Consider the following 22467-nt stretch of genomic DNA (forward strand, 5'->3'; position numbering starts at 1 on the left):
AGGAAAATGTTCATGTAATTTGACTAAACGAACGCTGTGGACGTGGGCATCGCTGACCTACAAAGTTAACCTTGTTTCTTTTGTATTTTTGGAGGAGCTGTAGCATTTGGTGCTCTGATTTCTGAAGCAGCCCTCGGGACTGCAGGCTCAGAAACCAGTGGTACTCTGTGGATTTTAATGAGAGTGCACAAATGAGACACAGCGCGAGAGATACATGCTTCGGAAAAAATAAGAAAAGAAAGTGGAAAAGAAGCCAAGAATTTCTGATGTGTGATACGAGCAGATTCAGCTGTTAATGTCAGCAGAAAGCCAATTACTGTGTATCATCACGACAGTCCGTGTAGGTATTAACACTGTATCTCTGGATCATAATCAGTTAATCAGCAGTTGAAGCAGAACCGTTTATTCTCTGCAGTTTAAGATATATTTCAATTCGGTGCTTGTACAATTCATTTTGAGGAACAATGCAAGAAACAGCGATGGGAGTGTTAAAGCAGGGCTTCGGCTACATTAGCATTAGCCCAAGACTCTGCATAGAAAAGATTTTTTTTTCTTAAAATATAGTTCTCTGATGTGGTAATTGCATATAATCTTCAGAGAGAAGAGAAGTTTTCTGCTAAATGAAAAAAAGCGCACATGGTGAGTTGCTCAATAAGTAAGCTGGACATGGACAGTTAAAAGAAAATGAAAATTAGTTGCAAGAAATAAATTGCAAATTGAATACACTGATAAAGGATGTGGTCAGAACCTGGTCAATTTAAGGAAGAGGATGACGTCAGACTAATCTCCAGCGTTTGTATTAATGAATTCATTATTGTCATTTAAAAAAAATAAATTCTACATTTGGTCTGTGTCCAGGCTAACAGTGCCATGACCAGCACCTGACTTGTGTTGTGCATTCACCAGACCACAAACTGCTGTTTCAGAAACTTTAAAGGAGAACGTTAGAGTAGCTTTTAGTGTGGGTTTAGTTTCCTTCACTGTTTCACTTTAGAGAACAGACTGTTTATGGACTGTAAGTAACGGAATTGGAAGCATTTTAAAAGATATGCAAACAATGTTATTTACTGGCAGTGAAAGCTGTAATTTAAAAATGAGTAATAAACTGAGAAATGTTGGTACAATTGAATGATTTGCATCAGTACAAAAAATAATTCTGTGGGTGTGTGAGTTTATGAGAGGTCATCACTGACTGAACTGCACACATCGAAACAATCCGAAATAATTGTTCTTGTGCAACATTTTTCCTCTTGATAAATTATACCAGAATGCAGTTTTACTGGGGCTATTAACTATGACAGTTAGGCCTGCGGTAGTACATTTATGGTAACTGGTAAGATGTGGCAGAGATGTTTGCAATGCAGCTGTGGTTTCAATACATGTTTACAGCACACCGTTAAATGCTTGGAAATTTAGAAGTATTGTTTTCTATACCTGTCTAAGTGAATGAATTTATAGTGGAGGATTAAAGCTGTGCATCACTGAACCATGTTAGTGTCCTGCTATCTGAAAATGTGGTATATTTAAGTAATAACATAACACGTATTTTTATTAACTTTCATGTCACTTTGCATGGGTTTCTGTTGACTTGAAGGAGCATGAATACTATTCAAACTCCTTCCTTCTTGTGTGCAATGTGAACAGGATGTTTAGTCAAAAGAAGGCTGTGATGTCCATTAGTGAAGCTGAGGAGAAGAGTTCGTTACGTTTTAGCCATTTACTGGGACTCATTGGTACAAATACATCTTCATTTATTTCACATACATTTTTTTTTAACTTTTACTTTGAAGTTTTCACAATCTAAATGATTCAACAACAAAATGAGGAACTACCACAACAAAGTTCAAATTTCCTACTGGGGAAAATTATGCAAATGTCACTGTAGTAAAATTGACACATGTATTTTGCCAACCAGCAAAGGTACAGTTAAAGTAATAAAAATAGACAAAAATAGGACAAAAAGGTGGTTCATGTAGGTACTTTGACCAGGACTGGGTCATCGTTATGATGATCCAAGTGTTATTCTAGATCCTGAACAGTGTTTGAGGACTGATTTTTGTAAAATGCTCAACATTTTTCATAAATAAAATCTTCTTTCTTCATTTTTTATTGATAAATAACATATATTCATTAATATTTAGGAGTCAATTCGGGGAGCAGGGACAGATAATCACCCATAGAAGCCCTTCCTGAATCCATGGAAACTTCAATAGTCTGAAGAATGTTCTTGCTGAACATATGGGGTATATCAATTTTGGCTAATGCATCCCATGAATATTGCTATGAATAGTTCTTTTGAATGAATATGTACATACATGTACATAATGAAGCATTAGGTACACATATGCAAGGTACTGAACATAGGAAATTATGGTCTGTTTTGTTGATTTCTTCAGTGAATAAGCATGGCGCAAGACTAAACAAAGAAGGTTAATAGCTTAGATACAAATTTGTACTGTACATGGTTCAGCTGAGTCTGTAGATCCAACCCAAAACTGAAGTGTTCTTTTTGGGAATATAAATTTCAAAAAGCTGATAAATGACACCTATTCCATTCAGGTCCCCATGGTGGCAACAGTTTTCACTCCTTGTCCATGTTTAAGAAGTTGCCGGCTGGCAACTTATGTAAGAGGATGTCCTACTACCATTTCGGTATTTGAAACACAGTATCCAAGCATTATGTCAAGATCCAGTGATTTAACGTACTGCTCATCTTGTTATGTTGCCCCAATGTTTTCACTACCATTCTCCTTAGAGCAGTGGGAAGTTCAGTAGTCCATTTTTCAAAAAAATACATTGTACTTGGGGCACTTCCACAATCCAGAATCTTGGATCTATGAAACAAGTCACATCATTTTCATGTTAAAACGACGAGGACCAGCTTGTCCCTCTGCCGAGTCCACGTTAGTACCGTTAGACTTTGACCGAGGCACATATTCAACATCTATGTTGTTTTTATGTTTTCCTTTCCCTCTGCTCCACACGAAAAGGAGCAGGAAACAAAACAAGACAACTCCAAGGAAAGTGAAACAGCCCATAGCTGTTGACACTAAAATAGTCTTTAGGTCTAACCCGAGGGTCACGCCGGCAGTCCCATTGGCAGTGGTGTTGCTGGGATCTGTGTAGTACTGGGTCCTGTTGGCATACAGCGATCCCAGACTTTTCACCGCCAATGTAGTCATCAGGGTGTCATTCCCAGCAGTGTTGGAGGCAAGACAAAGATACACACCGCTGTCTTGTACCTCTGCTGACTTGATCTCCAGTGTACCATTGTTGTGGACGGCTACTCTACCATGGCTCCTACTTGTCAAAACTCGTCGACGTGGGGACAACCAGGATACAGTGGGCCTCGGTGTCCCCTCAGCACTGCAGCGCAACATTGCCTGCTGGCCCTCATCCACGGTGATCGTTTGAGTTTTATTCTCACGGATCTTTGGCTTGGTACATGTCACATAATAAGACAGGAGAGTTTCCTTAAACTCCTTAAAAGGCCTGCCACGAATACCTTCGGGTGTGCTGCACTCTGGCTGTGAATCCCCAAAGAAGATGGTGTGCCTTTTCTGTAGGATCCACATGAGGCGGCAGTCACACACCAGGGGGTTGTTGTCAATCAAAAGAACCTCGAGAGCCTCAGGAGACTGAAAAACACCTTTCTCCAGCGTATCCAGTCGGTTGTGAGACACATTGAGGACTTTGAGCCCCCGTAGGCCCTGGAAGGCATACGGTTCAATGGTGGTTAGCTGAGCTCCCACCAGATGGAGCTCTTGAAGCCGAACCAGTTCCATCAGCATTCCCCCTTCAATGTGCCTGATTCGGTTGTGGGACAGGTTGAGGTGTGTCAGGTAGGGCAGATGCTTCAAGGCTTGGTACGGGAAGGAGGACAAGTTGGTGTTGGTTATGAACAGAGTGGTCAGGTTGAGGCCGTGCAAGGTATTGGCTGGCACATGATCTAGTGATGGCCAATTATCAATTTCTAAATGTCGCAGCCGGAACAGCTTTTTGAATGAGTATGGATGCAAGGTACTGATGCTGAGGTATCTTAGATGGAGGCTGACCAGGTTGTGGAGGTGGGAAAGGGCCTCAGTGGGTACAACTGTAAGGTTGCACCTTTCTAAGGTTAGTATCTCCAGGCTTAAAAGTCCACTGAAAGCACGGTGAGAAATGTAAACCAGATCATTGTCACCCACTTCCAAAAACTTTAGATTGTGCAGGTCCTGGAACATGTAATCCAGGAGGATGACGATCTTGTTGTCACTTATATCCAGTCGGGTAAGATTTGTTAAGCCTGTGAAGACGCCTAGAGGTATGAGTTTGATACGATTGCTCTTGAGACTGAGCGAGTGCATGTTAAACAGGGCGTTGAAGGCTCCAGGCTCAACATAACTGATAATATTTCCACTGAGGTCAAGTTCCTCAAGCCCAGGAAAGGCAATAAAGTCATCAGGGTTGATCATTGTAAGTTTGTTCTTACTCAGGTCCAGGATCCTGGTCTCTGTTGGGACGCCGTCCGGGATGTTTGGCATGCGCTTGCGGTGACAGACAACCGCCTTGCTCTGCGCCGAACACTCGCAGCGCGAGGGACATCCCAGGGTAGAACCCACAAAGACAGCCACGAGGGCCAGTCCCAGGAATGGTTGCCAGCATGAGACGACCGTGTGCAGCATGACTTTGCTCATACAGTCGACCATCGTGTCACGGTTCTGCAACAAAGAGAGGGAGAGAACAAAGAGAAAAACAAAGAGGTTAGTTAATCAGTCAGCATGCACCTTGTGGAAGTCGTGTTCCTGTAGAATTAATGAATATTCCAATAATATAGAAGGACTTAGTCTGGTTTAGAGAAAAATAGCCTCAGGTGCTTTGACTAGTACTGTATAGAATGAGAACAGACTGGATGAGCCTCACCGCACACAAATGTCTCGTTCTTCTTCCCATCTAGTTACTTATTCAAATAAAGGCAGGTTGAATGCTCTCTCTCTTTTTCCACCATCAGTTTAGTCTGTCTGCTGTCTTTGTTTTTCTTTCAGCCATGGGACACTGATCAAAGCACAACAGTGCTGGTTAAAATGCTTCCCTGGTGAGTGTTGGCAGTTAATTTGATTTTGGTGAAAATCAAATTAACTGCCAAATAAACAAAAAAGTGCAGTTTTTGCAGCTCATTGTATCACCCCACTTCCAGTGTTTTAATAATTCCATAAAGCTTGCTTTCCTTGACAAGAGTTTTAATAGTGTTTCCTGCAATTCCAAGGTAGAAAAACATCTGATGACATTAAAAAAAAAATCAAAAAAACAAAACAAATCAAACAGTATTTCCTTGAAGAAACAACCCCAAACAGGCTAAAGTGGCGAATTAAAAGAAATCAATCATGAAAAATGTGATACTTAATGCAGTTGATGGATAAGTGTGATTAAACCTAATCAACAAGTAAAAATTACTGGAGGGCATCATTCAGTGTTGTAGAATATGATCTAATGTGATTGTGATTACAAGCGTTACTATAAAGGTCACAAAACCAATAACAAAGCTCTCAAGATCACTTTTTTAATCCAATTTAGAAATTTGTTTAAACAGCAAGCAAACAAATGGTGGATGTATATTGAATCAGTTATTTTGGGAATTGTAAAATCTTTATTCAAATAAACCTGATGGCACAGAGAGTCTGCCTTACAGATACATAACCTATATTATAATTAATAGTAATTTCAATAATTGTACCCCTAATGCTAAGGCTAATAGTCTTGATCCATTTCAACACCCGCTTAACTAACTGTGTGTTACTGTGCAGTGTTGTAACTGTGTTGCTGTAGTACAGTGTACACTATAAACTCGAATGGCAATTCTTCTTTCTGCTTTCTGTACTTATGTGGTCAAGCAGATTGTAACTGACCCACTTAAAATTATCTTGTTATGTGTGTACATACATAAATCACATGACAAATATCTGGCACTATATCTGGACTCATATATATGCAGTATCCTTTCATGGAGCCTCTGCAGAAATTTACATTAAAACACAATCCGGTCCATCTTGAAGCTATTTGTTATGCTGTTTGTTTCATTCATAGACCTATTCATATGTATCACATAAGTGCCTCCTCATATATATCACATACGCACATGAAGATAAGCAGATATATGACCTGAATGCACTGCTTGCCACAAACAGACTGGGTGACAGGTTGCATGGATTGCAAACCATCCTTGCCTCATTTGGTGTGTCATGGGCTGTGCTAAATTTAAACGATGAAAGGAATAATCTGAATTTCTCCCCAGGCTTTTTATATGCAAACAGATTATGGTGCAAAGATAATATGATGGCATACCCATCTAAAGAGAAATATTACGTAAACCTAAGACATCAAACGGCCAAAATAGGGGAAATTTGAAGCTGCAAATGCAAAGGACCAAGTGCTCATGGGTTAGCTCTGAGGGACACAAAACTTCACACACAACATCAAGCACAACAATGTGCACCATAAAACACGAGATATGCCTGTTTTCATTACAGATTCAAAACATTGTTTTCTACCAAAATGCAGGCACCACATTGATTCGATATTAATAAACCAAACATGCACAAATTTCCATTTATTTCTATTTCTGCTATACAGCATCTAAATGGTGGAGTAGTAATTTTCTACAGTATTCATGTGTGTCTTTATGTTTTGTTTTAGTAAAATTCGTAAATATTTATTAGTCACTCAAATTCATAGATTTGTCCTTTTTTTTATGTCTTTACTTTCCCTTGCCTCCAGTTTGCTATAAAGCTTTATTGCCATAGTTAGTGGGCACCATATGGCTGGCTCTCCATTGCTGCTGACTTGAAAAACATTGCCAAATGTGCACTGGCCTGTTTAAGTGTTCAACAGCTTTCTAATAGTTTATTTGAAATGTAAAGATAAATCCTCACTCCCTGCATTAAAAGCGCTTGCTTTCCGTATTATGCTCAGCACTCATGCTAACACTCTAATCGCCTCAGCCTCGTCACAAAACACCTCGGTTACAGAGATTGCTGTGTTATATTTTGAAGGGCTTGATGGATGTTAAGTACCAAATCTTGACACTGATAAGACAATACTTGATTTCAGCAATAATTTGGTCAATTTTTGTATTTTATTTAGGCAGCATGGTTCCAAGACAGCAAATATTAAACATATCGCTTATATTTGGTCAGGTATTGGTCAGGCTTTTGGTGATGCATTTGCAACGCTGTCATGTACATATTAAAACCTAGTATTCGACACAATAGTCAGTAAATGACTTTGTTTATCGCAGTGTTCAATCAAACATTCCCACATACACATGGCTAACAGGATTGTGACTCATATGCACGGACACACATCTCAATACAGGAGATTTTCTCATGTCCTTGTCTCTGTTAATTCTTCCCACCTAATAGGTGCCTCATGCGCACACACAGACCACATGAATTGCAGCACCATATGATTCCATGGTTTACTAAGAGGGGATCTAATCAGAATAATGATTGGATGTCTTCATAACAGTGTGTAATCAGAGTAAGAGTGGGCCTGTGATCTGACCCTCTCATCTGGCCGCTGCTCGATGAGAGGGCCATAATGCAGGAGCATCATCAGTAGCACCTGCTGAAGTGTGTCCTGTGCAGGAGCAAATGCTGCACAGCGTTAGGCAGGAGCCCTGGGGCAACATCTGCAAATAAAATCCTAACTATCTGCTCACTGACTGTTTGCTGCCTGAGCCATTCAAGAGGAAAGACTAAAAACACAGCATGGAAAACTTTGTGAGCAACAATATTCAGCAGTTATAGAAAAAAAAAGAGATCATTTTGCTTGATTTTAGCTTGTTTTTTAGCCTTGAAGGAAAAATTCTATTAGCAGTGTAGCTTGTATTCCTCTAAACATTTCTGTTATGAGTAACTGGCATAATATAGACAATGTGACTTCAAGGTAAGAGTGTGGTGGCTGAAGAAAATATATATAAAGACCATTTTATATTGATGTTTACCAATCACAAAGATGAAGAAAAGACAACCAGAATCTCTACAGAACGTGTTCTTAGTAGAAAACCAATAAATTTACCTTTTTTTAACCATTTTTCTCAACATTTCTGTATCTCAATATTCTGGAAAATTCCTGTGACATTCAGTAACAGTCCTGTTACTGAAATCCTGCAGTGCACTATGAAATAAGACTGCACAGTGAAGGTGTTTCTGTAATGTGGCCCCTGACCCACATTAGTGCAGGGTTGGATCCTGAGAGGGAGAGGATAACAGCTAATGGTGTCTGACTCAGCATAAATCAGTGAACAGCCATTTCGCCGGGGTGCTGAGGTCGCCTGCGCAATGCCATCATCCCGAGCATATGTATACAAGTGGCCCGATGTGAATCTCAGACTTACTCAACACTCCAGACCATTCGAATCTGATTTGCTCCTCCACGATGGCAAATATATGAGGACGTATTTGTCTTAGCTCATTTCTAATAGGCAGTTTCGTATTCCCATCACAAACTAATCTCCATATGAATCGCTGGAAACGCGCCGGGCTCTTCCATCCCATGATGCCGCTCTTTACTTTTCAACACAGCCCGGGGCTAACTAGTAAGAGGATGAGTAGGGATGACGTCTGTCGTTACCAGAGGCAAAACACAGCCCTGCATGCGCTGTTAGTCATGATTCCGCTAACATGTCTTCCTCATGTCTCTGAAATGCCTTCCGTGCAAAAACAGGCTCATATTACTTCATCCTGAAACTCACTCTTCTACATATGCAACGCTAAACGCTGTTAAATCTGCTGCATCTCTTCTTGAAGCGTCGACCTCTGCACTCTTGATTAGGTGAGCGAACATTACAGGAGGATTTATCAGACACAAATCCACAGGTGAGAGTGGAGCTACTGTATACAGGAGATAGTAATCGCTCCCCAGGCAGGTGACTGATATCTCCCTCAGGTCATCGCTGAATTTCTGTCTCAGTATCTTTGATTCACATTACCTCACTATGACTCTTTCATTCTGCTCACACTTTTCAGCTTACTGTGTGTGTACAGTGCCTCCCCGAGTCGATATGTGCTATTCTAAGTATTTCTTGTTTCACATATAATAATTAATCATTATTAATAGAAGCCATCCTCGCTTGTGAAATGCTGAGCCTTTCCAGGATGCTCCTTTCATACCCAATCATGATACTATCACCAGTTGCCAATCAACCTGTTTACCTGTGGAATGATCCAAACAGGTGCTTTTGGAGCGTTCCACAACTTCTTTACAAAAATCAATGAAGCTGATGTGGTAAAAGTTTAAATATATTGTGTTTGAACTGTTTTCATTTGAGTTTATGTCAAAGGATTAGGAATCATCTCATTCTGTTCAGGCTTATAATGTTCTTTGCTTGTTGTTCCTTGACTTAGATGTTTGGGCATCAATGTGCAGAATGTGGGGGAAAGCAGATGCAGTTTTAAGAATTTTTAACTCAGTAATTGAACTTTGTTGTGGAAAAACAATGTGAGACACAAATTATGATTTAATGCAGCGTATTTAAAACATGTAAGGAGGGAATCTTTAAGTTATTATAATATAGTTAGAGTTTGCAGAATGGGTACACTATTAAGGACATTTGTTTCAGATGTGTATTTATAAGACTAAGTATGATTTACAGTGCTCACGGTGGTGGTGATGATAGCGTGACAAACAAGTGACTGTGCAATTTAATTAAAATGTTAAGACAGGAATATTTCTATTTAAAAAGGTGGGAAATTACCATGTTTAAGGCTTTTTTTTCACCGTAAGTACAGGGAGGGCTGCAGTAAGGACAGCTAACAAGACATTAGCAGAGTTAGTAGCACAGTTGCTAAAAACTAATTATTTTAGTAATTTAATGACAAAAATAAGAGTGATCAGTGTTTAAGATCTCACAATTTTACCATTTGAAAACACTAAACTAAACAATAAAACCAGACAAAGAGACTCACATCTAGTGTGATGACTCTGTTGGTAATTTTAGACATTTTGTGTTGTGACAATGCCGACCAGAAACGATGACCTCATGATGAAAAGTCCTGGGACATGAAGCTTGTTTCATATACAGCATGAGGTAATTTCAAAAGGAAAGTGTGACAGTTATTTATTCATTGATTCTCTTTCATGGGAAACATCAACAACAAAGATCTCAAGCTGACTTCACGTCGTGCTGCGTTCTTTCGCTCGGCTACAGTGGACATGCACCCGTGCACGCTGAGACTGACAGTCATACATATTAACATACAGTACATGTATGGCGATTTTAGATACAGCACATAGAAAACACAGCCGTGGGCCTGAGCGCACGCTTTCCTGCGAGCTCCTCTGAGTTCCAGCAGCCAGAAACTCCACAGAAATGGCAGCTGATTTTGTTTCAACTGGTGCAAATTGAATCAAGCAATCATGGGTCAGTTTGCTCATCAGCGTCTCTCCCCCTGATGTGCAGAGTGGACACCCACCATCCATGTTTGATTTCAAATTATTTACCGACTAATTAACCCAACAGCTCCAACATGGAGCGAATGTAATTATGCTGAATGATAAATTAAATCACTGAATGGTAAAGCTCCTGGTACAGGAGGTCGGCTTGTTAGGCTGCAACATGATCTCACCAACAGAGAGTTCAAGGTCTGACTTACTATTAATAAAACCCCCACTTCAGCTGCATTTAACGCATTTGTCCTCTTTAAATGCTAAAAACTGGGCTGCTGGGGCATGAAGCCTGTTCATATATTAAAAGATTATACAAGTTCAAGTAAAACATGAAAATCAAAGTTGGCGTGATGCGGTTTTTCCGCACTCGCGGTGACACTGCTTGTCACTGCTCGACACTGAAGCCACTACATTCTGTTTACACTTTCACTTTCTCTTAAGCCGTAATCCCGGCAAACTATTGGTTGTAAACATTTTGCTTTGGCTTTCATCTGAGGGGTTAGTTTGCACACCCTGAACGCACACAAGGCACTTCTTATTTTGCCCAAGTAGTTTGAGGATTTAGATAACAACTTGGCCTCTGTGCAATCAACCAATAAAAAGCCACTTGTGAAATTGGCCTGCCTCTATCTCCTCTGGAAAGGTTTTCAGACTGTGTTTGATGTGGCCCCCAGGCACTGATCATTGCACATAATGTGATTCCTCTTCACACAGAAAAGCCTCCCTGCGTTTATGGTGGATGGTGGGAGACAGTTGCTTTCTTTACCCGGCAATTATCAACACCCCTTAAAAAGCATAATCAAAGCGTCAAATTTTGATATTTTGACTCAGAAGACTGCTCCGGAGGAAGAGCCCCTTTCGAAAGGCAGGAAAAGGAGGAAAATTAACTCTCGGAGCTCGAGCACAGCCGCAGAGGAACGGGGCTGTGTGAGGAATAAAGCAATAATGAAAGCAACATTATGTGTAATCATGCAGGGAGAGAATGTGCTACATACTGGGTGCAGCAGTTAGACTGCAAGTTCTCTTGTACATTAGCATCTGACATGGCTGCCCTCACGTCAATGGGTCCAACTCATCGTAATGTAATTGGCCATAATGAGGAGCGAATAAGAAAGGCGAGTCTTTCAGAAAGTGCCAAAGAAAAAGGAATCCATTTAAATCAGAAGTAAAACCATTTCACCACTTCGACATATGCACAAACTTCTGCATGGTTAGTGGCAGCACTATATACACTCAGTGCTATTCTCACTGCGCAATGAGGGCTTCTGTGGTCAAGAGGTGGTTAAGCCTTGGTTTCTGAAAACAGCACACGGCATGCAAAAGCACAGTGTTTGATGTCTTCATTTCCCAGATAACTACAAAATAACAGTACACCCTCACAAGGGTCATTGTAAGGGAAAGTTATTAAATCATGATTTTATTTTAATGAGGCTTATATCTTATAATGATGCTACCCTGAAGGAAAGATGTTATTAACTCGCAGGTTAGTTCATAGTCAGAGTGTGCAATTAACCCACCTTTTCAAAAGAGCATCGACGAGTAATCAGCTGAGATCATAATGAGAGGGAAGAGACCGCGATGCTCTTTGCCTTATCCATTATTGGAAGGATCTTTGTAAAGGGCAGCGATGCTTTAAGGTGAGCCTGCCAACATGCAAAATGACACTGTGCTTCTTTCATAAACCGCTGTCAATCTGACTTCCCATGCAACACGACGCCTCCTCGGGATGCGAACTGGATATGATTAAACAACTCGGCCTCCATAAATTTTTCCGAAACATAAATAATTAAGAGGAGAAGACGGCATCGTTTCTGACGGTGGAAGCAGCAGAGTGAGAAACACTCAGAACACAAAGAACAACAGCAGCAACTGTGATTATTTTTCATTCACACAGATGGCGGTGAAAAATCTAAAAACCCTTGTTGGTAATAGTTCTGCTTTCACAACCGTTCATAAATTGGATTCAATGTGGCAAACCGTATAATTCATTAACACACACACTGCGAGAGAAACATGATCGTAGTCACATGGTCGAGGGTTTTGGGACCTTGAGCCCGTAACAGTGAGGATCAACAGCCTCGGGGCAATAATAGGCTTCCACGCACAAATTGCCCTTCTGCTTGGCTTGCAGAGCAAAGTCAAAGCTCAATTAATCTGTGTTAATTAGAGATAAACTTGGTAGATTGAGTCAGTCGCTCTTTTCTGCATCTGATAACCCATGGTTTGGGAGGGAGTCAAAACGGCCGCATCAAGCAGTCGGATCTCGATACATCCCACAAGAAAAGCCTCTCGGAGAAGTTAATCCTGTGTTTAACAGCTATTAAAATTCTGAACTTTGAAGACAGGATGGAGCTTGTAAAGAAAGGTAACAAAACTTGGTAATTAAATGTGTGGGCATAAAAGTACAACAGTGACAACATGAGAGGACTTAATAGGGTCTGGGGAACAGGGCATTGTCATTTCATCACATTTACAAAGTGACACGTGAAAAAGAAAAATCAACCAATTTGTCAGTTCATTAGGGAGCAATGTGTTACGTGCTAAGACTTTGACTGCAGTGGATTTTTCTATGTTAAAATGACACCAACTCTGCTCTCCCAGGAGACTCATGCAATATAAACATTTATGCACCTTTATGTTGATATTGGGATGACGTTATTGTGCTGTTTAGCACCACTTAAGCAGGTCAGAACGCTCTCCAGAGAGGAGTCAGTGTTCCTTCTCTATGATTAGGACATTCAGGATTCACATTAACAAGGGCAAATAGTGTAAACAGGTGTACAGGATTCGGATAGGATTTACAACGAATGTGTTATGTCTCAAAAATGTGGAGCATTGGACTGTTTTCTTTTCTGCCACAAAAATCTAAAGCCAGATATGAAGAGACTGCCAGCAACTCCTCTGTGCCGACTTTAACTGATCCCACGTTGGAAGTATTTTACATTTCCAAAACTGCCTGAAATCATTTGGTACTTGATTTGACTGGAGAAACGTGACCGATAAATCAGCCAGGCTGCAGGTATGACATTGGCCAGAGATGCCATGCTGTTGTCTGTGTGTCTCCATTGTGTGTTTGTCTATTAGAGATGACTGAGAAGCTTTTAAAGACACATTAAAATAAAAAATACATCCTCCACATCCTACTTCCCAGCATTAGCCATGTCTTTGTGTAGGCCTAGTATATTGCTAGTTAAAAAACATACAGTACACAGGTGTTTCTTCATAAAACCCACTAAAAAAGATAAAACATTCCAGTAATTATGACTCATTTTGAGCTCAAATATTAATTACACTAATTTAACCCAATCCAGCACCTAGCTCACCCTGCCCATCTCACAAAACCACACAGAACTGTTAGCCTGTGGGCTGCAGATGCTAGCAGAACAATGACACAGTGAGACGCTGTAGAAGCTAAAGATGCATTCACTGCAGTTTCACTCTGATTTTCATGACCAAATTTAAGGGCTTCTTCTGAAAAGATTTCTTTATTATATACTTTCATATGAAAAAATTAAAACTGACTGCTGTTATCAGTATCATCGTCTGTACAGGCTTCAAATCTCCCACATTGGTCAGGCTCTAAAAAGGATTAAAACACGAGTTCTACCATCAGCTGAGCTGCTGAAGTGAGATGATGTATATATAGAAATCATAAAAATTCCCCTCATGTGACATGAGATGAAGACGATAAATGTCTGTGTTGTTTTAAATACCCAGAACAATATTCCACTTCAATAACGACAGCAAAACTCATTAATCACATTAACTTGCAATATTTTTAGACGATGAAAACAGATCTTTGACCATCTGCACTTTGACCACCACTTAGGTTGATAATGCATGCTACATCTGTGCTATGTAACATATTCTATCTCACAAACACTAAATATAACATGTAGCTCACTAGGCTACTTATATCTGTATCGAATGAAAAAATCAATAGCTGCATCGGAGAACAGAGTCCCTGTCATACGAGCACCATGAGGACATTTATATGGATGACTGCAGGTGGATTATTGATTTATTATAATAACAAACCACCAATGATTAGGACTTAACTATAATAAGCTTTACGATGTTCCAGTGTACAACTAACAACTAAAGCCAGATTCAGGTTTGACATTTTACATTTCATATTTCAGGCAATGCTACAGTGATAAGTCAGCGATGCCTGGAGGGATTTTCTTTTTTCCACCTGCTGCCTCCACAGAGAGATTAGCCCACAACAGCATCCCTGAAGCTGCGAGGGATGCTGTGTCTTGCCCATGGGCACAACCAGCAGAGTGTATACACGCATGCCAACAAAGAGACTTGAACCTGGGTGCTGCAGGTATTGAAGAACTGCCCCCTAAATCATGGCAGACTGCTGCCAGTAACAGCTAAAGACACGATGAGAGTCAGACAGGGGATGAAGAAAGAAGCTCCTTTAGTCTCCTTGCCTTAATCTTCTCTTTCCTTTAATGACTTCCTCATGAAGTTGCATAACCAGCAATACTTCCTCAAATTTTTGTCACTGATCTCTTCTAGCTTCACTGACCTAGACTGTATTTTTTATTCAGCCTCACGTCTAAAGAGCATTTTTAAAAGGGTAAGCAGAACCTCGAGTGAATTTCTTCCTTCTCTGGCTTTGAACTGAAAAGCCTCGTGAGATAAATTGTGTGGACTGATTAAAATGCATCTGCAGCCGCCGTTAACACATTGTGTGGGCTCATGAGAGCCCTTGTGGGTTCGCTTCTTGCACCCAGCCCCCCCCCCCACAACCCACCCCACCTCTCCTCGTCTGGACAGCCTACATCAGGTCTGAGTCAGGGGGTGTTTCATCTGTACGATGACTCAAACACAGGGGCCGTTAAAGGTGGTTGGCAAACCCCTTTACCTCTACACCCACACGCCTCATTCAGGCCTATATTTACATCTAAATGTTTTCATGACAACTAAGTATAGCATATACAGCCTGGGACAAAAGTTCACAGTAAAAAAACAAAGCAGCCATACGAACAATCAGCCGGAATAAAGGAAGACGTGCACTGCTGACTCCATAACTGCCCGTAGCAAAAATTCTAAAAACAACAAACAGTATTACTGCAGCATAATGGAAGCGTCATGCTTCCTATTGCCAAAAGTGCTTCAGCTTAGACCAAGTGCTGTGCTGAGGGGATGCTTTTCAGTATTACAACGAGACACTGCAAAAATGTCATTGTCACACTGATAAGAAATGACTCCATATTCATTTACAGCATGATACTGTCACATTTTGCACAGGCTGGACGAATTCATCAAAGCAACCAGTATTGTCACATGTGCATTGAGCATCATTCTTCACACAATATCTTCAGCACACCCATGACAGGCCACTGGGCAAGAAGTAATTTCTGCCCAGAACAACAGACAAACAAACGCAGAGAGAGAATTTACATTTTTGGTAGGTTACAGAAATTATTCATGCCGCTAGCCAAGAGGAACACATGCAGCTCTAACATACCCCTGCATCTCCGTGATGTCCCAACAGTGTCTCAGTGCACTTGGCAGGAAATCTTGTGCAAATATCTGCAAGACATCTCTCCATCTCTTCCTTTAAATCAAAATGGATCCACGGCGTCTTGTCTTAAATCTCATTCTCTCGTGATGTTAGTCTCTGCCCGTGTGGCGCTTGTTCCTCTTTGTCTCCGTCTTCTTCCCCTCACTGCCTTCCCTTTGGTTTTCTCTCTCTTCGCCCAATCAAGAGATGTGGCCTCTGACCTTGCAGCTCAATGTCATTAAACTCCTTTCAATTCTGCAGCCTGTAGCGCCTTGGAAAAGACAATGTAGCCTCATGCAGTTCTTAATGTCAGCCCTTGATATCTGCTTGTGTATTTTTCTCTCTCATATAGGCACCTTCTGATGCGAGCTGTTCAGTGAGGAAAAAAATATCGAGGCTTTAAAGATACATTTATTATTGTCTAGCTCTGCACTGGTATGTCAAACACAGTTGGGGGAAAGGTAATGACGTATTGATTGACTCCAGTGGATCCATGATATTTCACAATCCATCCAAATCAGATTCTTGAACAAACAAACATCAGCCAAGTTTATACAGTGTTGATACTGACAATTCATGTATGTCTTAATGCAGCTTAATGTATTTTCATTCTTTATCGCCACAGAAAATATGACTGTAAAGGTAATTTTATCCTTGTGTTATAAAAATGTCTAGTGTGTATAAATTGCATGCAGGAAGAGAAATCCCTTCTCTGATGTTGAATCTGAATTTAAATCTTGAAAACACCCTCGTATTTAAACTAGTTTACCAGCCGATGCAGTGTGGGGATATTTAATAAAAACTAAAACAAAATTAGTCATAATGGTTTATAAAATAGAGTACTTACTGTATACTTTTAAAAGATTACTTTTACGAGTGAGCACACAGCCTTTTCCAAATTTTCCATGCTGTTATTCAATCTGCTTGGGTCATCTGCTACTTTGAGATTTGTAATTTTCAGCAGTAGAAAATGGTAAGATAGTAGAAAACGATGCAGCTGTTGAGATGCTTTTATATGCAGATGCAGCTCATTGAACAAATGAAAAGCTCAGATCTGATGTTTCTAGGCTGTGTTCACACTGCAAACCTACTTGCTCAATTCTAATTTACTGCTCGGATCAGATTTTTTTTTTGATTTTTGATTGGCTGTTCACATTATTATTTATATGTGGCCAATATCAGATTGCGAGAAAGTGACGGTCACATGAATTTGAATATGACTGTTCAGACTGAGGCCGCACTGCAAAAAATCAGACTTATCTGATCTGATTTAGGTCCTCGTGTGAAAGTGTCCCAAATCAGAATTGACAAGATCTGAATTCATGTAACTTGTGCTGTTCACACTGTCACGAAAAAAACAGATCTGAGACACATATGAGCAAAGAAAAACACATTTGGGCCACTTGTGCCTGCAGTGTGAACGTAGCACTGTGCTAATGCCATTAATGTTACTGCTGCAGGTTGTACTACATTGCATATCATTGCTATCGATGCAGGTTCGGTACCCAACAATGGTATATGGCAAAATGCACATTGCTGCTGATGCAAGTAAAACCCCCCATATGCACAAAGGCACACAGCATCACCTCAGTATGATCACTACCCGGGGAATTCACATAACAGCTAATCTGACCGCTGTTATGGCTGCAGCCAGAGGGTTTACAAAGGGTTAATGAACTGTTGGGGGATAAATCAAAGCAAGCGTTGGAGTGACTGGACTGTTTTTATAGCTTGCCGCTATCAGCCGTCCAATATGGCTCTCCCATGGGATTACAGTCCATACAAGGATCACAAAGCGTTATTGGATATTGATCAGGTCACGTGATTCAATTGTCGTAGAACAACAGCAGCAAAATAAAATAAAAGATACAGCAGGTGGCAAAAGATAATGTCCAAAATGACCGTCCTGCTGATTCTTGTCTGGAATGCCTCAGTCAATATTGCATTTACGGTGCTTCATGCTGTTCGTGTTCACTTCAGACACTGCGGGGTAGGTTTCCTGAAGCTCGCACTGTGGTCAGAGCATCAGCGAAATTGTGTGTCATCATATTTCCCTCCCTTACCCATTCCTGGTTTCTCTTCCTCCCATAAAGAAGCCTACAAAGTGGCCAAGCTGTAAATGATGGAACAATTGGCAGTTCTTTTTCAGAAATAATGACAGTATTTACTGTAAGAGTATGTTCAAAATTACATAGCAATTCAGGGCAAGCATGTTTTTTTTTTTTCTGTGTAAGTACACAGAGTGCAGTGTTTAAACCAGAGTCAAATTCCTTGCGTGTGCACACATACTTGGCCAATAAAGCCGATTCTAAATCTGATCATACGTGTCTGCAGTGCTATCTTTTCATTTCCATTCACATACGCAATTAAAATTATGATTAAAAATGAATACTTTTCACTTTTTTGTGTGTCTCACTGTAATTTGTCCACCGGAGAGAATCAAAAATGTAAACAAGTTTAAGGAAAACATATTATGTAAATACGTGTTTTTCTGTATAAAGACAGTGCATTTTAAAACAAATATCTACATTTTTACCAGCCACTAGAGCCCAGTATCAGTTGGGCTACAGGCTCTGAGACATAAATAATTAATAATACAATACTAATCATAATTAGTTATATCTCTACAGCTTTTTATCCTGATACTCAAAGTGCTTCAGTGAAGGGGGGAAGCTCACCTAAACCTCCACCAATGTGCAGTGTCCACCTGGGTGATGCATGGCAGCCATTTTGTCCTGAATGTCCACCACACATCAGCTCGAGGTGGAGAGGCCAATTACACGGGGGATGATTAGATGACCAGATGGAGAGAGGCAGGTCGGGGATTTTGCCAGGATTTTGAGGGAAGCCCCTACTCTTTTGCGATAAGTGCCATGAGATCTTTAATGATCACAGTGAGTCAGAATCGGTTCAACGTCTCATCGGTGGGAAGGCATCACCAGCAGAATGACTGCCCCCTACTGGCCAACCAACATCACTTTCAGCAGCCACGAGCCAAGCCCACACCTGCATAGCCTCAGTGATTCAGCAGAAACAGGGTACATGTTGTTTTGGCTGCTGATATAAATAAAAGATAAACTGACATAGTCTATAAGATAACAGTTTATTTTTCTTCTTCTTTAATGCTGAGGCAGGGATTTGTACAGGAGAGGAGAAAACCAGGTTTTCATTAGAGCTGTCAATTAATCGATCGGCAGAAAATTACAGTACGACTATTTAATAATCGTTTTTCAAGCAAAAACTAATCATTCTCAGGTTCCAGCCGTCAAAAACGAGGATTTGGGAAATTATCCTTAAATAAGCGGGATCATTATCCTTGAAGTAATGAGGAACTGTAACTGAAACTCTAATTTAATATAACCTCAAAACAGTCACAACAGCTTTTCTCTTGATTCACATGCAAATGCATCTACAAGCTGCATTTAAGAAGTGACATACATTCTGCGGTATGTATGTCACAGATTACATCATTTAAATCCACCACGGCTCAGTAAAAACCGACACAGTTTCTAATTTTCCCAGCTCTGATTCATTAAAGCAACTTTCATGTATTGCCTTCAAGAAACAAGCCAAATTTGAGCAACACGACATAGCCTTCATCTATATTTAGTTGTAAGATTAATTATCCTACCATGATACTTTCACATCTTACGCTGAATAATTCATGAGGAGAGTCCTCGGTGGTCTCCACGTATCTTTCGCACACCTCTCATTTGGAACACTGTGGCGAAGGCGAGCGGTGGGAGTAAAATGAAAACAAAACAACAAAAAAATAGGGATCTTTGAACACTGATCTGTCAGCGCTGCTTGTCAAAGGCAATAGCCACGGGCTGCATTCAGCCGAACGCGTGCGAGCAGGATTGTGTTTGCATTGCCGGTGGGCGCTCAGGTAATGTCGCTGCTGAAACAATGTTGACTTGTGAAAACAGTGCGAAACAATGTAGCAAGAATTCAATCAAAATAAGCATGTTCAAGTTTAATTAAATTGCATTCTCCGTTGCAGATGGCCTCCAGTACAAACACTGGAATAAGATTACCAGACACAGTTCAAGAAACTTTGGAAATATTCAAATTGGAGAAGTTTGCAGAAATGTAATACTGTAAAAAAAACAAAACAAAACAAAAAAACCTCAGCTGTATTAAATTACTTTTGTTTCAAAGTATCTAAGCTCAAGTTTCATACAAATGGCCTTCCTCAGGTGGCTGCCATTGTTATGAACTGAAACACATTTCCTGCTCCGCTGGCTCCCTTGGGTGTTGGGTGAATGAGGCGGGGGAACACCCTCAGTCCTAATCACTGAACCACACTCGGTCCCTGTAGGATCGCACAGTGTTTTTGTGATCGCAGCAGCCGAAACGACTGGATTCTCACTCAAGTGTCTTAAATAAAAGATGAAATCTGTGGCCATTTTTTTTTGTTTTCATGCAATAAAAGGCTTTAATAACTGCGAGTCAGCTGTAAAAAGAAGTCTGCGTTTGTATTAAGATGTCACGGCTCGTGATAAAAAGATGTAATTCCGCTGGGAACGATGTGCAACAAAAACTTCTTTAAAACAAATATGTAAATGGTCTCATATATTAACTCAAAGTCCCTTTAGAGCTCAAAAACTCACAGTAACTCCCTGTTAATGTTACAGCTAGTGCGGTTATGTACTGTACACAGTATATCAAACCAACAGTCCAAGATGGCAGCCACTTTCTCTCACCTCCTCCTTTTCTCCGCCTCATTCCGTTCTGTGTCTCCTCGAGGTTGCTTCTTATTGAAGGAGGAGCAGTGAGAAAGCATTTGGATCCACCCAGGGACTCTGTAGCTCGCTACACAGCAGCAGTTTAGCTAACAATAGCCCTGGGTGATTGGTTTAAGCACTGGGGTGGTGTGGGAAGCTAATATTTTAGCAGTCTACCAAGGCGATGTGTTCGAGGCAGCTGCAGCGACTGGAGTGTCTGATGTGTACGTCTGGCTCACACTGTCAATATGTCATTTAGATCAAATCACGCTAAGACACACAACTCTTAAATATCAATCAAACAAAACGGCCCGGCGCGATATTGTCACCGTGGAACCAGCAGGCCTCTGGGATCCCCATGAACTGTGCAATTGTCGTCCTCCAGCATGATGCACTTTACTGCAACATTTTGACTGACGGGGGGAGGCACAGTACAGCGATATCAGATAGCATCAAACATATTGTGCATCAGGCAACCTGTGCAGTAGGAAGAAACGGGCAGAAGAATGTTATAAGATTTTTTACATAAAATGAGCAAATTTGATGGATTACATTACAAGATGGCACAAAAAAAATCTTCTAGTTACTGTTTATGTTAATCTACAATTGTACAAAATGTAGTATGAGTTTTAATATCTGAGGCCCTCATTGGCCATCACACTGGCTTGATAACATGCCTGGGACCTTTTCCTCCAGGTTTCAAACTGCACTGTCACTCTTTCAGCTACACAACATGTGTTTGTATGTGAGTGAAACAAAATGGGTCATTAAGTGCTTCCAGAATGATCACAGTCGAAACGTGTCTAAAACATAAGATTATAGAGCATTTCTGGGACAAAACTTCAGGTAAGGTCGTTTACATCGAATGTGCAAAGCAGCAAGATACTTTATCAGCAGCTAGTAGACAATTAATACAAAAAAGTACAAAATAAAAGACAAATGTATTGGAAGCAGTAATTTATTGGTTGCTCAAGCTTTATTCCACTTCTATAAATAAAAACTATGCCATGTTTAACGTAATTAGACCAGCTTTGAAGGTGTTGGTAGTGGTGTGAAATTTCTCACAGATGATATAAGGGGAACTCTGGTGAGCCGCCATGCTTGCCAATCCAGCAGAGAAGAAGAACTCTGTCAATCAGTTCTAAAAGGTATGAAATGGCAGCATCACAGTAAACACACGTATTATTTCTGAGGGATAAGGGCTGATACACTGTTGTTAGGCTCTCAGAGGCACGCCGGCCTGGGCCTGCATGACTAACAGACAGAGCCTGAACGTTATGTGAAAGTCAGTCTTCTATTTCATTACAGATTGGAAGAATGATTACAGAGACAGGGAGTCAAACCTGCTTTAGTGAGGGTGTATACAAGTTTTCTGACTCATCACTCTGACAGCTAAGGAGTAACTTTTGAGCACTTTAATTACTCAGTTAACATGACATGGATACGCTATTATTAATTGCAGATATATTGCGATCAGTGCACATGTTGGCTTAGCAACAAGAAATGCCAAACAGTGTTTCAGTGTTCAATTTAAAAACAGTGTCACCATGACATAGTTTGTCCAGCAGAAAGCACTGACAGGTTTATTTTACTTTAAAACGCTGCTTGTCTTGGTGATATTCATTCAAGAAAAACAAATCTAAGGGATCAGGCTCAAGACTATTTGCTGATATTATGAGTTTATATGAAGTTGCTATATCATTAGAAATTCTCAAATATCTTCATCAGTTCTGGCCTCAAACACACAGACTTGGTCAGGCTACACTAACAACTTCTCAAATACATGTTGATTTTGTG

At 40.5% G+C, this 22467-nt stretch overlaps 1 protein-coding gene across 1 annotated transcript; it reads right to left on the reverse strand.

The window, feature by feature from the left end:
- Positions 1-2846: 2846 nt before the first annotated feature.
- On the reverse strand, positions 2847-4688 carry lingo2 (leucine rich repeat and Ig domain containing 2). The gene has a single exon (XM_041944431.1). It carries the CDS (start codon positions 4686-4688, stop codon positions 2847-2849), a length of 1842 nt encoding a protein of 613 aa, XP_041800365.1.
- Between the last annotated feature and the right edge of the window lie 17779 nt (positions 4689-22467).

This window comes from Chelmon rostratus, chromosome 9 (assembly GCF_017976325.1).
Source record: "Chelmon rostratus isolate fCheRos1 chromosome 9, fCheRos1.pri, whole genome shotgun sequence".
NCBI classification, from domain to species: domain Eukaryota; kingdom Metazoa; phylum Chordata; class Actinopteri; order Chaetodontiformes; family Chaetodontidae; genus Chelmon; species Chelmon rostratus.

Excerpts from the sequence above, each read along its gene's own strand:
- lingo2 (XM_041944431.1), bottom strand. The coding sequence starts at position 4,688 with ATGGTCGACTGTATGAGCAAAGTCATGCTGCACACGGTCGTCTCATGC.